The sequence below is a fragment of the Hemitrygon akajei genome, chromosome 4 (assembly GCF_048418815.1).
Source record: "Hemitrygon akajei chromosome 4, sHemAka1.3, whole genome shotgun sequence".
In the NCBI taxonomy this organism is placed as follows: domain Eukaryota; kingdom Metazoa; phylum Chordata; class Chondrichthyes; order Myliobatiformes; family Dasyatidae; genus Hemitrygon; species Hemitrygon akajei.
In genome coordinates this window covers 197,587,631-197,601,842 of record NC_133127.1, presented here as the reverse complement: position 1 = coordinate 197,601,842, position 14,212 = coordinate 197,587,631, and the positions used below count along the sequence as shown (strand labels likewise).

Below are 14,212 nucleotides of genomic sequence, written 5' to 3'. Positions count from 1 at the left end.
GACTGAGAATCCTCACTTTCCACTGGTGCCAGGGTTAACCCCTTACTCACTGAACCAAGTCCATCTGACCCAAAAGGATTGCATTCCTTTTTAACCAAGTCAGATACCTCAGACCTTTCCTGAGTTTCAACATAAGGCTCAGTACCCTGTGAATCCACAGGTACTTCAACAACCTGAACACAGGCAAACGGGACATCTGCCTCTTCTGGGCTTTCAATACCAGTCCCAGTCTCAAATTCCAAGTTCCCCTGATCCTCCCAGTTACTCTCTGGGCAACTCCCTTCCAGAGTAAACTCAACCTTTCAGGCTAATACAACCTCGGCTGCTAACCCAGCAGACTCCCTCAAGGTAGTGGCATCCTTTTCACCTCAGAATGCTCTTACATCATCGGGGACACACTTAAATTCTTCAACTGAAAACAGCTCTGTCAAGCTAGATACATCACCCGTGTCCAACACTGGACCTTCCAGCTGCCACATCTGTTTCTCATCTTGGCTCTGTGCCTCCGTAAATTCCTTCCTCATTCCAAAATGTTCACCTAGGGATATCTTATGGGCAAGGTTCAAAATTCCATTCCTTGACAACACTAAATCTGCATCGTCTCCCTTACTTTCCTTAGCTCCACTATTCTCCGCTTTACCATCCTCTAACCTCTCCCGGTACAGGGCTGGTAAAAAGGTTTCAGCTAAATCAACGCCGGACTCATTTAAACTGGAGCCTGCCTCTGCCATCTTTCTAGACATGCTGCGAGTTACTGTGCATGCGGGATAAATCTTGGGATCTATGGGCGAGTCCCCAGCACTTACAGGCTTGCTCGTCAGCTTCACTGCTGAATACACGTCCCCACCTGCAAGATCATTACCGAGTAGGACGTCCACATCATCCATCGGTAGTTCCGACCGCACCCCTATTAACACTGGTCCAGATACCAGGTCACATTTCAGAAATATCCTGTGCAAAGGTACAGCCTCAGTCCCTTTTCCGATACCTTTTATCACATTTACCTCCCCAGTCTCGGTCTCAGCACCGAATTCTAACACCTTCCTTAGGACCAATGACTGACCAGCCCCAGTATCTCTCCAGATCTGCATGGGAACAGATGTTTCTCCCTCCTTCACAGATACCATCCCTTCTGAAATAAACTTCTCACACCCCCTTGGACCCTATCTACCCTCTCCTTCCTCATTGGTCTGTTGACCGGCTCAATGCAACCATCCGGGGTTGTCGTCTTTCCTTTTCCTGTCTCCTTCTTCGGAGCCATGCACGTAGATGCTATGTGACCAGTTTTCCCACAATTATAACACGTGAAGCTGGGAAACTTCCTGCCAGCCTGCTTTTCCTCCTCTCTGCCTTTTCCGGTAGTCCCCAGCTTATTCTCTGACTTAGCCGGTGGGCTTTCTCTACCGATCCTTCTGCCTCTCTGGTAGCTCTTATTTGGGGGAAATTTTATCTTGTGGGTTAAGGCATACTCGTCTGCTAACTTGGCAGTCACAGACAGAGTCTCTCCCTCCTTCTCATCCAGGTACGTCCTCATACCCTCAGGGACACAACCTTTAAACTGCTCGATCAGCATTAGCTGCGTCAGTTTATCAAAATCTCCGATTTACCATTTTTCACCATAATTTTCAGCAATTCCTGTACATATCAAGTTGTGATAATCTGGCATCCTTGCATGTTTGTGGTGCTGGATGAACAGATTTTGTTTCTCTCGTTTACAACCAAAATCTTTATTCCATGTACAAGTAGTGTGAATGATATTCCAATAAACTCAGTAAGCTTAAAGAGAGTGGGGAACAAAAACCTGTTCAGTTTCATCTTGTACAGTTCAGGCCCACATTCCAGACTCTGTCTGCACAAATAAATGGTCTACATGTGTGACAAGATGTTGTTACAAAGAAGGTAAGACAGCTGCAATATTTCAGTAGGAGTTTGAGGAGATTTGGTTTCTCATTAAAAACACTCACAAATAAAAACCCAGGCCATGCCCTCTTCTCATTGCTACCATCAGGGAGGAGGGACAGGAGCCTGAAGGACACGCTCAGCTATTCAGGAACATCTTCTTCCCCTCCACCATCAGATTTCTGAATGGACATTAAACACATGAACAATAACTCACTGCTTGTTCTGTCTCCTTTTCCCTACTTATTTTACCAATTTAACTTTTTTATATATATATATATGTGCTTACTGTGATTTACAGTTTTTATTATTCTGTATTTCAATGTTCTGCTACCACAGAACAACAAATTCCACAACATATGCTGGTGATATAGAAGTAAGCCTGGCAATTATAGACCTGTCAGTTTGACATCAGTGGTGGGTAAATTAATGGAAAGTATTCTTAGAGATAGTATTTATAATTATCTGGATAGACAGATAGATAGATACTTTATTCATCCCCATGGGGAAATTCAACTTTTTTTCCAATGTCCCATACACTTGTTGTAGCAAAACTAATTACATACAATACTTAACTCAGTAAAAAATATGATATGCATCTAAATCACTATCTCAAAAAGCATTAATAATAGCTTTTAAAAAGTTCTTAAGTCCTGGCGGTTGAATTGTAAAGCCTAATGGCATTGGGGAGTATTGACCTCTTCATCCTGTCTGAGGAGCATTGCATCGATAGTAACCTGTCGCTGAAACTGCTTCTCTGTCTCTGGATGGTGCTATGTAGAGGATGTTCAGAGTTTTCCATAATTGACCGTAGCCCAATCAGGATCTGATTAGAAGTAGCCAGCATGGATTTGTGTGTGGAAGGTCATGTTTGACAAACCTTATTGAATTTTTTGAAGTAGTTACGAGGAATGTTGACGAGGGTAAGGCAGTGGATGTAGTCTATATGGACTTCAGCAAGGCCTTTGACAAAGTTCCACATGGAAGGTTAGTTAAGAAGGTTCAGTCGTTAGGTATTAATGCTGGAGTAATAAAATGGATTCAACAGTGGCTAGATGGGAGTTGCCAGAGAGTAGTGGTGGATAATTGTTTATCGGGATGGAGGCCGGTGACTAGCGGGGTGCCTCAGGGATCTGTTTTGGGCCCAATGTTGTTTGTAATATACATAAATGATCTGGATGATGGGGTGGTAAATTGGATTAGTAAGTAGGCTGATGATACTAAGGTAGGAGGTGTTGTGGATAATGAGGTGGGTTTTCAAAGCTTGCAGGGAGATTTATGCCAGTTAGAAGAATGGGCTGAACGTTGGCAGATGGAGTTTAATGCTGAGAAGTGTGAGGTTCTACATTTTGGCAGGAATAATCCAAATAGAACATACAGGGTAAATGGTAGGGCATTGAGGAATGCAGTGGAACAGAGAGATCTAGGATTAACAGTGCATAGTTCCCTGAAGGTGGACTCTCATGTAGATAGGGTGGTGAAGAAAGCTTTTGGAACGCTGGCCTTTATAAATCAGAGCATTGAGTACAGAAGTTGGGATGTAATGTTAAAATTGTACAAGGCATTGGTAAGGCCAAATTTGGAATATTGTGTACAGTTCTGGTCACCGAATTATAGGAAAGATATCAATAAATTAGAGAGAGTGCAGAGACGATTTACTAGGATGTTACCTGGGTTTCAGCACTTAAGTTACAGAGAAAGGTTGAACAAGTTAGGTCTCTATATATTGGAGCGTAGAAGGCTGAGGGGGGATTTGATCGAGGTATTTAAAATGTTGAGAGGGATAGATAGAGTTGACGTGAATAGGCTGTTTCCATTGAGAGTAGGGGAGATTCAAATGAGAGGACATGATTTGAGAGTTAGGGGGCAAAAGTTTAAGGGAAACACGAGGGGGTATTTCTTTACTCAGAGAGTGATAGCTGTGTGGAATGAGCTTCCTGTAGAAGTAGTAGAGGCCAGTTCAGTTGTGTCATTTAAGGTAAAATTGGATAGGTATATGGACAGGAAAGGAGTGGAGGGTTATGGGCTGAGTGCGGGTAGGTGGGACTAGGTGAGATTAAGAGTTCGGCATGGACTAGGAGGGCCGGAATGGCCTGTTTCCGTGCTGTGATTGTTATATGTTATATGGTTATATTAAACCTAATTCTGACACTGACACTATATATCAAATTGTAAAACATTACCCCATGTGTGCCGGCTAAATTCAGCATTTTCTGTGTAAAACATTACCCCGTGTGTGCCGGCTGAATTCAGCATTTTCTATGTAAAACATTATCCCGTGTGTGCCGGCTGAATTCAGCATTTTCTATGTAAAACATTATCCCGTGTGTGCCGGCTGAATTCAGCATTTTCTGTGTAAAACATTATCCCATGTGTGCCGGCTGAATTCAGCATTTTCTATGTAAAACATTACCCCATGTGTGCCGGCTGAATTCAGCATTTTCTATGTAAAACATTACCCCATGTGTGCCGGATGAATTCAGCATTTTCTATGTAAAACATTACCCCGTGTGTGCCGGCTGAATTCAGCATTTTCTGTGTAAAACATTACCCCATGTGTGCCGGCTGAATTCAGCATTTTCTGTGTAAAACATTACCCCATGTGTGCCGGCTGAATTCAGCATTTTCTGTGTAAAACGTTACCCCATGTGTGCCGGCTGAATTCAGCATTTTCTATGTAAAACATTACCCCATGTGTGCCGGCTGAATTCAGCATTTTCTATGTAAAACATTACCCCATGTGTGCCGGCTGAATTCAGCATTTTCTATGTAAAACATTATCCCATGTGTGCCGGATGAATTCAGCATTTTCTATGTAAAACATTACCCCGTGTGTGCCGGCTGAATTCAGCATTTTCTATGTAAAACATTATCCCATGTGTGCCAGCTGAATTCAGCATTTTCTATGTAAAACATTACCCCATGAGTGCCAGCTGAATTCAGCATTTTCTATGTAAAACATTACCCCATGTGTGCCGGATGAATTCAGCATTTTCTATGTAAAACATTACCCCATGTGTGCCGGCTGAATTCAGTATTTTCTATGTAAAACATTACCCCATGAGTGCCGGCTGAATTCAGCATTTTCTATGTAAAACATTACCCCATGTGTGCCGGCTGAATTCAGCATTTTCTATGTAAAACATTACCCCATGTGTGCCGGTTGAATTCAGCATTTTCTATGTAAAACATTACCCCGTGTGTGCCGGATGAATTCAGCATTTTCTGTGTAAAACATTACCCCGTGTGTGCCGGCTGAATTCAGCATTTTCTATGTAAAACATTACCCCATGTGTGCCGGTTGAATTCAGCATTTTCTGTGTAAAACATTACCCCATGTGTGCCGGATGAATTCAGCATTTTCTGTGTAACTATATCTTGGATTTCAGGTCACCGTTGTTGCCGAGTCTCCAGTTCCTGCTGCAGTCATGAGTGAGGTCATGCAACTGGCGACTGTGGGCCGTCCTTTCCGGTTGGGAATGCTGTACGACTGCCGGTCAGACTCTCTGATCCCAGGTACTGGAATACAATCATATCAATCAGTAGAGATCAATACAGGGCAGTTGATTCCGGTTACCAATCTCAGGATAGTCACCAGACTCTCTGGTTATGTAAAGGAATACGGGTAGTCTGGGGAAAACATCCTGAATTGTGGCATGGCCGATTTCAACATCATTCAGAACTGCTTGACAAAAACAGATTGGTAACAGCCACTTGCAGGTAAGTCTCCATCTGACAAGTCTCCACTAGGCAAGGAGGTGAGGAGTGATGTAGATGAGGAAGGGAACATGTCAGACAGGGAACAGGCAATGGTTTAATGTGGCAGTTAGACAGCTTGTGGCCTTGTGTTACGTGTCACTCATAAGGTGCATGTGCTCCATGCAGTTGAACCTCATCAGCAGCTGATAGCAATTCCACAGAGACTTTTCCCTGAGAACAACCATCCTCCATTGCTGTGAAATGATATTCTTTCTCCCATAAGGCTAGCAGTGGGGATATTCACTGATAATGTGCATTGTTCAAATCCATTGCAACTGCACAGCAAACAGACAGACCATGTCTACACACAGCAAGGCCTGGACAACGTTCAGGCACAAGCTGACGTTGCCAATGACATTCTCGCCACAGAAGGGTGGAACTGGAATCGGGTTTTGGACCAGGTGGTGAGGAAGTGTGATGCCAGTTGTCTCCGGGGTGAGGGGAAATGTTCTGGCATGAGAAGTAACCTGTTGTAAACCAGTGAAATATTTAGTTCAGTAGGTGCAAAGCATTGTACACTCAGTACAAAGTACATCCAGAGCAGATAGATGATTGGCTAAATACAAACACAAGAGACTCTGCAGATGCTGGTGTGCTGATCCACTAAATTAACATTATCCACACTGTCGACTTACACACTTCACCTCAATTTAATGACTGTTATTGCTGTTTTATCCCTCAGGCATCACACTGTGGGATTTACAGACACTCCAAAGCAACATCAGCAATCAGCCCAGCACTGAGTTTCACATCATTACATCAGACAGCATGGATGAGAAATGCTCTGCACTTAACGTGTCGGGTTCGATGAAAGCAAGTCTCTTGTGTGGGCTCGTGGAAGTGAAAGGGTCTGCAAAATATCTCAGTGACACAAAGGAATCAAAGCAACAAGCACGAGTTACCCTTCAGTACAAAAGAACAACCCGGTTTGAACAACTGACCATGAGCCATTTAGGGAGACAGAATATCACCTATCCGAGTGTGTTTGACGAGGGCTCAGCCACCCATGTCATCACAGCAGTGCTGTATGGAGCCCAGGCTTTTTTTGTGTTTGATCGAATGGTTTCCTCAGCAGAGAAATTGCAGGATATCCAGGGTAAAATGGAGACGACCATTAAACGTCTCCCACAGATTGCAATTGAGGGTGAGGGCTCCTTACAAATGACAAAAGAACAAAAATCAAATGTGGAGAAATTTAACTGCACCTTTTACGGGGATTTCTCACTGAAGAGCAACCCCACCACATTCCAAGGTGCCGTCAGTACCTATGCAAGACTCCCAAGCTTACTGGGACCAGGTGGGGAGCATGCGGTGCCCATGACAGTCTGGCTTTACCCTCTCAGTAAACTAGACTCAAAAGCTGCTCAGCTGGTGAGAGAGGTAAATGTGGGATTGATCAGTCGCTGCCAGCGTGTCCTGGAACAGCTCGGAGAGGCAGTGATGAGATGCAATGATATGGAGAAAGACAGAGCTGCCATTCATTTTCCCGAGGTCAGGGACAGGATAGTGAAATTCCGAGAGTTGTGTCAGGAATACAAACTAGATTTCCAGCAGAATTTAGCAAGTGATCTTCCAATCATCCGGGGAGGTAGGGGTGAGGAAGAGTTACTCGTGGATATACTGAAAAACAAGGAAGACTCACCATTCCGACACCAGTCACTGATCACATGGCTGGATGACAAGGAAAGCGAGATGAAGTTAGTGGGACATTATCTCAGGATATTCGATTATGTACCTTCTGTGAAAATAGTGAGTGAGTTGGAGGATGAATTGATGGATCATGCAATGGACTATGTGGTTTGCTTCACCTTTACAACATTGCATCAGGAGGATGTCTATCTGTCAGAGACCATCAATTACCTCCAATCTCACACAGCTCCGAAGATACAGGCACCAACTCCTGCTGATGGAGACAGTGTAACACAACACCGTGAGCAGTGGTTTCACTCAGAGATTGTAAAACGAAAGATGAAGGAACAATCTCAGTTATTCCTGGATTTTGCCAAGGCCAATGAATCAGATAGGAACATAAAGTTCCTTGTTGCTTCTGTGAAAGATGACAACCAGATAGGAACATCTATTTACCTGTTCAAGGGTGCGTGTATAAAGAACCAATGCTTTGAACCCCCATCACAGCCCCAGAGACCTGTGGTTGGTGGAACAACACATGACAGTGTGACACTGCAGTTACACCCTCCTAGATATGGTAAGAGTGAGATTGTGGGTTACAAGATAGAGTACAAAGGTACCCAGCAGGAAGAATGGACAACTCTGGATACACAAGGTAAATCCGAGTCTTTTACAGTATCTGGGTTACAGCCACATCAGGAATATCATTTCCAATACCGAGCTGTGACCAAGGTAGGAGTTAGTAAGGCCAGTGATAGTTCTACACGGTTCACACTTCCTACAAGTTCACCTGGTAAACCAATCTTCCAGGATTGTTCACCCATTGCAACACAATCCTGGGATAGACCAGGTCATATTGGAGCTGGTGTTGAAACAGTTCAGTACAGGATTCAATATAGAGAAGAAACATCAGTTATGTCCAACACAAAGGCTCGATCGTGGATGGAAGTAAAGACAACAGACAGTGAATGTCACAATAACTTAATGGGATTGAAACCTCAAATAGATCACAGAGTCCGAGTGTCTGCTAACTGTGGAAAAGCAGGTTCCAGGGTACCAAGTGAAAAGATCTTTAAAAAAATCAGAGAACTAACAAAGGGAATACAACAGAAACGTCCCACAGAAGGCCGATTAATAACTTCAGGAAACCCTTCCACTTACGTGCTGAACCTGCAGAAGGAGTTATTTGGTAAGTCCGAACATCTTGTGAATTGCTCCTTTGGAAAACCCGGCATAAACCACACCATGAAGACAATTATGGTTTTGGGAGCAACAGGGTCAGGAAAGACGACCCTTATCAATGGGATGATCAATTACATATTGGGTGTGGAATGGGGTGACAACTTCAGATACATGTTAATACAGGAAAAGACAGGAAAGTCGCAGGCTGTAAGTCAGACATCCACCATCACTGCCTACAAACTACACCATCAGGTGGGATTTAACATCGATTACTCACTGACTATCATTGATACACCAGGATTCGGAGATACCAGGGGGATAAGCCGAGATAAAGAGATTACTGACAACATTCAAGAGTTTTTCTCTTCCCCACAGGGAGTTGATCAGATCGATGCCATATGTTTTGTTGTTCAAGCATCTTTGGCTCGCCTGACTCCGACACAGAAATATATCTTTGATTCAATTCTTTCTATTTTTGGCAAAGATATTGCAGAGAACATTCAGATTCTGTTGACTTTTGCAGATGGAAAGTGCCCCGCCGTTCTGGATGCTTTGAAGGCAGCTGAGGTACCATGTCCCAAAGATAAAAATGGGGTGCCAGTTCACTTCAAGTTTAACAATTCTGTCATATTTGCCCAGCGTTCAGCCTCTGGAAACGCTACCAACAAGAGGTCTGATGACAGCGGGGGAGAGGAAGACGATGATAACTTTGATGTGATGTTCTGGAAGATGGGAATTAACAGTATGAAGAAATTTTTTAGAGCTCTCGACACAATGGAAACAAGAAGTTTAGTTTTGACCAAAGAGGTTTTGAGGGAACGTAAGCAGCTGGAAGCTGGAGTGAAGGGATTGCAGGATCAGATCCAAGTCGGGCTGACCAAACTGGAGGAACTCAAGACAACGAAACAGGTTCTGGAGCAGCATCAGAACAAGATGGATATAAGTAAAGACTTTGAGTTTGAAGTTGATGTCACGCATAAAGAAAAGAAGCATCTTGGATTGAATGCTTCGTCAGTAAATGTCTGTAAGAAATGTGAATTTACTTGCCACGATCCCTGTATTTACGCTGTAGGTATTTTAAAATATTTTTGTGTAGCAATGGATATTAGGGGAAATTGCAAAGTCTGTCCTGGTAAGTGTGGCATGCGTCATCACTCAAGGGAAAAGTACAAATATGTCCATGTGACAAGAAAGGAGAAGAGGATACTGGGTGATGTAAAAGAAAAGTATGAGAAAGCCTGTGGTGAGAAGATGACACAGGAGAAGATCATGGAGAAGCTTCAGCAGGAGTTTGAAGGGGTTCAGAATTCAGTGCTGGAGTTGATTATCCAATTAACCGAGAGCATTAGAAGACTTGACGAAATAGCTCTGAGACCAAACCCGTTATCCACACCAGCTTACATTGACCTCCTGATTCAGTCTGAGAAAGATGAAGGAAAATCAGGGTGCCTGGACCGAATTCAGTCTCTGATGATGGTCAAGAAACAGACAGAGTTATTGGAGGAGTTCATCAACAATAAGCAGTTATCAGGGGATAAGAAGCAAAATCCAGTGATAGGAAAGAAAGATGTTCAAGAATTCTTCAACAACAAATTTTCTAAATTTTCTGACTGGGTAAATAAGTGATAATCAGTTCAGCTTTTCCCAATTTGGGGAGCCAAAGTTTCACCCAGCTGATGAACCATCTGCTGATTCTAATTCAACTCCATTCTCCTCTCCCATCTGCCCTCAGAGTTTGACAGTACATCTTCCATCCTCATGCTGACCTCCTTTAACAGATGGGTGGGGCACTCACATTCAGTCATCACCAATGGCTCCTCATCCCAGTCCTAGCCCAGAGAACCTCTCACCATCACGACCTTTTCTCCATCTGTGTCCCTTCCCTTAGAAACCAGTCGGAAACACAGAGGTCATTTCCTTTGTCTCAGACTGTCCCCACCTCGTCCCTCAGTCCCCACTCTCTCTGTCCTGTTGGATGACACATTACTCCACCATGCTGGATGAAGTGAAACCTCCTCCCAGCTCATGGTTTTGTCCCGGCTCCTGTCAGAATCCAGCCCACGGGATTGGGACGTAATTGGCAATATTTTCCATCTATTGTTAAAGAAGGTATAAGCAGTTCAGCTCACTGGCACGATGCTGGCTTTCAAATCAACCCATTTCGCTGATATTCCCTGACATCGACTCCCAGTCAAATGCCAACCCACCCACTCAGTCCCTTGTAAAGAAAAGTGAGTAAAATTGCAGACGCTGCAAATGTAAAATTAAAACAGAAAATGTTGGACCCACTCAGTGGGTCAGGTGACATCTGGTGAGAGCAAAACAGTTAATGTTTCAGATCCGTGACCTTTATCGGAAACTTCAGAGGCATTTGTTTGGAATATCTCAACATTAGAGCAAATGAAACACAGATGGTTCCTTCACAGATGCTGCCTGACCAGCTGAGTTCTTCCTACACTTCCTGTATTGACGTTAATTCTTCCTTCAAACACCTACACTGGGTTGGTGGGGGGGGGGGGTGAGAGGAAAATTTACAGTAACCTATTAACCTCCTGACCTGCAATATAGTCTAAAGGACATGAATCTAAAAGCGGTTCAGGAGCACAAGCATTTGGGTATAGATGCTTCAGGAATTGGAACTGGTAGATCCAGTTTTACTGAAGGCTCAGAATAAACCTTGTCACAAAAACCTGCAGATGCTGAGAATCTGAAACAAAGAGACATTGAAACAATTCACACCAGAAAGACGATACCTTGAAATCAGCCACAGGAGATGCAAGATTGAGCAGTGAGGAGAGCAGTACTCAGAGATGCACTCCAAGGAAAGCTCTGTTCCTGCAGCTCCCACTAATGCAACAGGGTAACTGGACTTTGACCAACAGCCTTTGTGCTCAGGAAAGCTATGAATATTAATAAATGTGGGAAATTCCTGGGAATGGTGGGTTTACATCTGAAACCATCGACTGGACAGAACATCTCCATTCAGTCCCATCTATCTCTCGATCCCAGCTGTGGCCTTGACAACCTGTGCTTGAAGGAAGGAACTGTTCCCACAAGATTTATTATTGACTTCAGAGACATCACCAAGGTCTCTGAGCTTGTTTCAGGGAGATTCTATTCAGAATGGAGAACGTTGGTGCCTCCAAGTCTATCTGAGTGATTCAGTCATTCCCCTTCGATGGTCAATGTCCTGTCTCAGCCTCTGAACCTCTCCACAGCCACAGCAGAGCCCCACGTGTTGATGTCCTCTTTATTTTCAGTCTGGGGTTTGCTTTACCTTTCTCCTCTAACATTCCTTTGGAAAGATGGAAGGAAGGCTCGTCCCACAAGGTAAACTGGAAACATTTACAACACTGAGCACCTCAGGGCAAGTTCCAGAGGACGTATCAACCTCACCAGGACTCGGTGAGCATGGCAAAAGTGATGGTAACCCAGAGGAACTCCTCACCTCACAGATACATTTCACTTTGAGGTCACCATCACAATGAGAAGGACAAATGAACTGGGCAAGAGATCTCAGCTCCCTCCTACCCACTCCCTGTTCTCACCACTGACAGAACAGCACCTCTGACTCCTGGGCACCGTCATCAGATGAATGATGAGATAATTATCATAGATAATCTCTATGTGGAATATGCCTCAGAGGAAAGGACAACAGAAGTCCAAATGTATCCAAACGTGTGACAGGAGTGAGGGTCACCTCACCACCCCTCACTGCACTGTTGTGGCACCTGCCCAGCCTGCAGCTCCTGTCAGTTGGAATGGAGAAGACCAGAGTTTGCCTAAGACAATCATTACCCCACCAGAGAGAGCACAATTCTGCCCTCAAACCCATCCACACAACGGCCTGCAGGGCAGCAAGAAAATCGCTTTGTATTGTCTTTATCAAATATAGTCAGTCAGTAGAGAAACAGGCCCTTCTCTGTGTCCATGCTAGCCAGTTAGTACAACCTGCATTGATCTCATTACACAGCAGTCTGTCTGTAGCCGTCTATACCTTCCCATTCAGGTATTTGAAGTGCTGATCTAAATACAGTATGTTTTAAGTGTGAGATTCTGGGACTCCTCGTACTGGCATTGCATAGAGTAGACGTGTTTCTCGAACAGCTCCGTTCTTTTTAAATTACTGAAACCAATCTGCTTTGAAATCTTACTTTTGGAGTATTATGATGTCTCGTGCTAAAACTTCTAAAAAAGAAGAGGATCCTTCTGTGACAATGGAAGCTATCGCGGAACTAATTCGGAAAGCTCAGAACGAAATGTCAGAACAACTTACAGTTGTGTGTTTAAAAGTTACCACAGAGCTTAAACAAATGAAGATTCTGCTGCAGACTATTCAAAAGAACTTTACAGGAACAAACTACTCAGATTCAAGAACATGAAGATGCTTTAACGAGACTGGATACTAGGACGGATGAGTTGGAAAAGTTTGGAGATGAACAATCGAAAATTGTTGAATCTTTAAGATAAAAGATTGTCACCTTGGAGAATAGATCAAGAAGGAACAATGTATGAATTTTGGGTCTTCCTGAGTTGGTTGAAGGCAATCGACCTTCCAGAATTTTTTGCAAAGCTGTTGGCTCGCTTGTTTTCTGATGTTTTGGATACTCCACCTAGAATAGACCGGGCATACCGAGCCCCAGTGTTTAAATACTCTTCTGAACTAAAACCTCAACCTGTGATAATTGCTTTTCATGATTTCCAAACAAAGGTTACTATAATTCGCCAAGCTCGTCGGTTAGGTATGATTAACTTTGAAGATTATAAGATAAGGCTGGTTGAAGATTATTCACCCGAGGTATTAAATGAACGTTTTAAGTATTAAAAAAATCATGCCTGAGTTATATAACAAAGTCTATAAACCTTCACGAAATTACCCCGCTCGCCTCGGGATCATTTTGAAAAATCTCCTAAGTGGTTTCTTTTTATTGGGGAAGTGCACAAATTTTCTTCAGGCCGAATCAAGTTCAGAAGATTAATTGTTTAATACCGTATTATATAAACTATGCTTCCTTAGCTTGACCGATTCTTTGTTGTTGGAAGTTTGCAGACTAATGATTTAGTACTTCTTTCTTTTGAACAATTCTCTCTTCTATTCTCATATACTCTTATAATTAGTTTCTGTTCTTATTAACATGCTGTTTTGAATTCTTCTTTAGCTCTTTTGAATAATATTTAGTCTATCAATTCCAGAAGTTTAACTGTTTATTTCTGCTTCATATAACCTCGTTCCCTCAGTTTGACTGATCAATTCATTGCATTTTTGTAGTTTATTTGTTTATTACTTCTTTCTTTGAACAATTCTTTTTTTCAATATATTTTCATAAATAATCCTTGTTTTTCTTGTTTTTTATATTTTCTTTTTAGAAAATTAATAGACTTAAATTCAGTAAGTTTTCTTTGTAATTTTTTTTGCAAACACTATGTTTTGAAATTTTTTTAGTTCTTTTGAAGGTTAATTAGTCTAGGTTGGAATTCATTTTGGACTAATCTTTTCTTCTCTTGGAGCTCTGCCAGTAGGATGTTGGGGGTGAGATTTATCAGTAAATTAGCTTTCGCCCTCTCTTGAGTGATTTTTTTCTTTGGGAGGGGTTGGGCAGGAATGGGCTGTTTTCGTTCTTTTTCCATTTTATCAGCTGTTTGATTATCCCCGCCTCATCTATTGCTTGGTTAACTATTTTGAATTTTAAGGTTTGGATTTTTGGTATATTCCAGTGGTTTATATGTTTAACCTCTGTTTTAA

At 42.8% G+C, this 14,212-nt stretch overlaps 1 protein-coding gene across 1 annotated transcript in view; it reads left to right on the top strand.

Annotated features, from left to right (window-relative positions):
• The window catches only part of LOC140726044 (uncharacterized), a 246,750-nt gene extending 236,655 nt beyond the window's left edge, over positions 1 to 10,095 (top strand). Inside the window, exons 4-5 of the mRNA XM_073041939.1 lie at positions 5,289 to 5,415; positions 6,341 to 10,095. Of these exons, the coding sequence (XP_072898040.1) occupies positions 5,289 to 5,415; positions 6,341 to 10,095 (3,882 nt within the window). The remainder of the gene's footprint in view (positions 1 to 5,288; positions 5,416 to 6,340) is intronic.
• Positions 10,096 to 14,212: the final 4,117 nt, after the last annotated feature.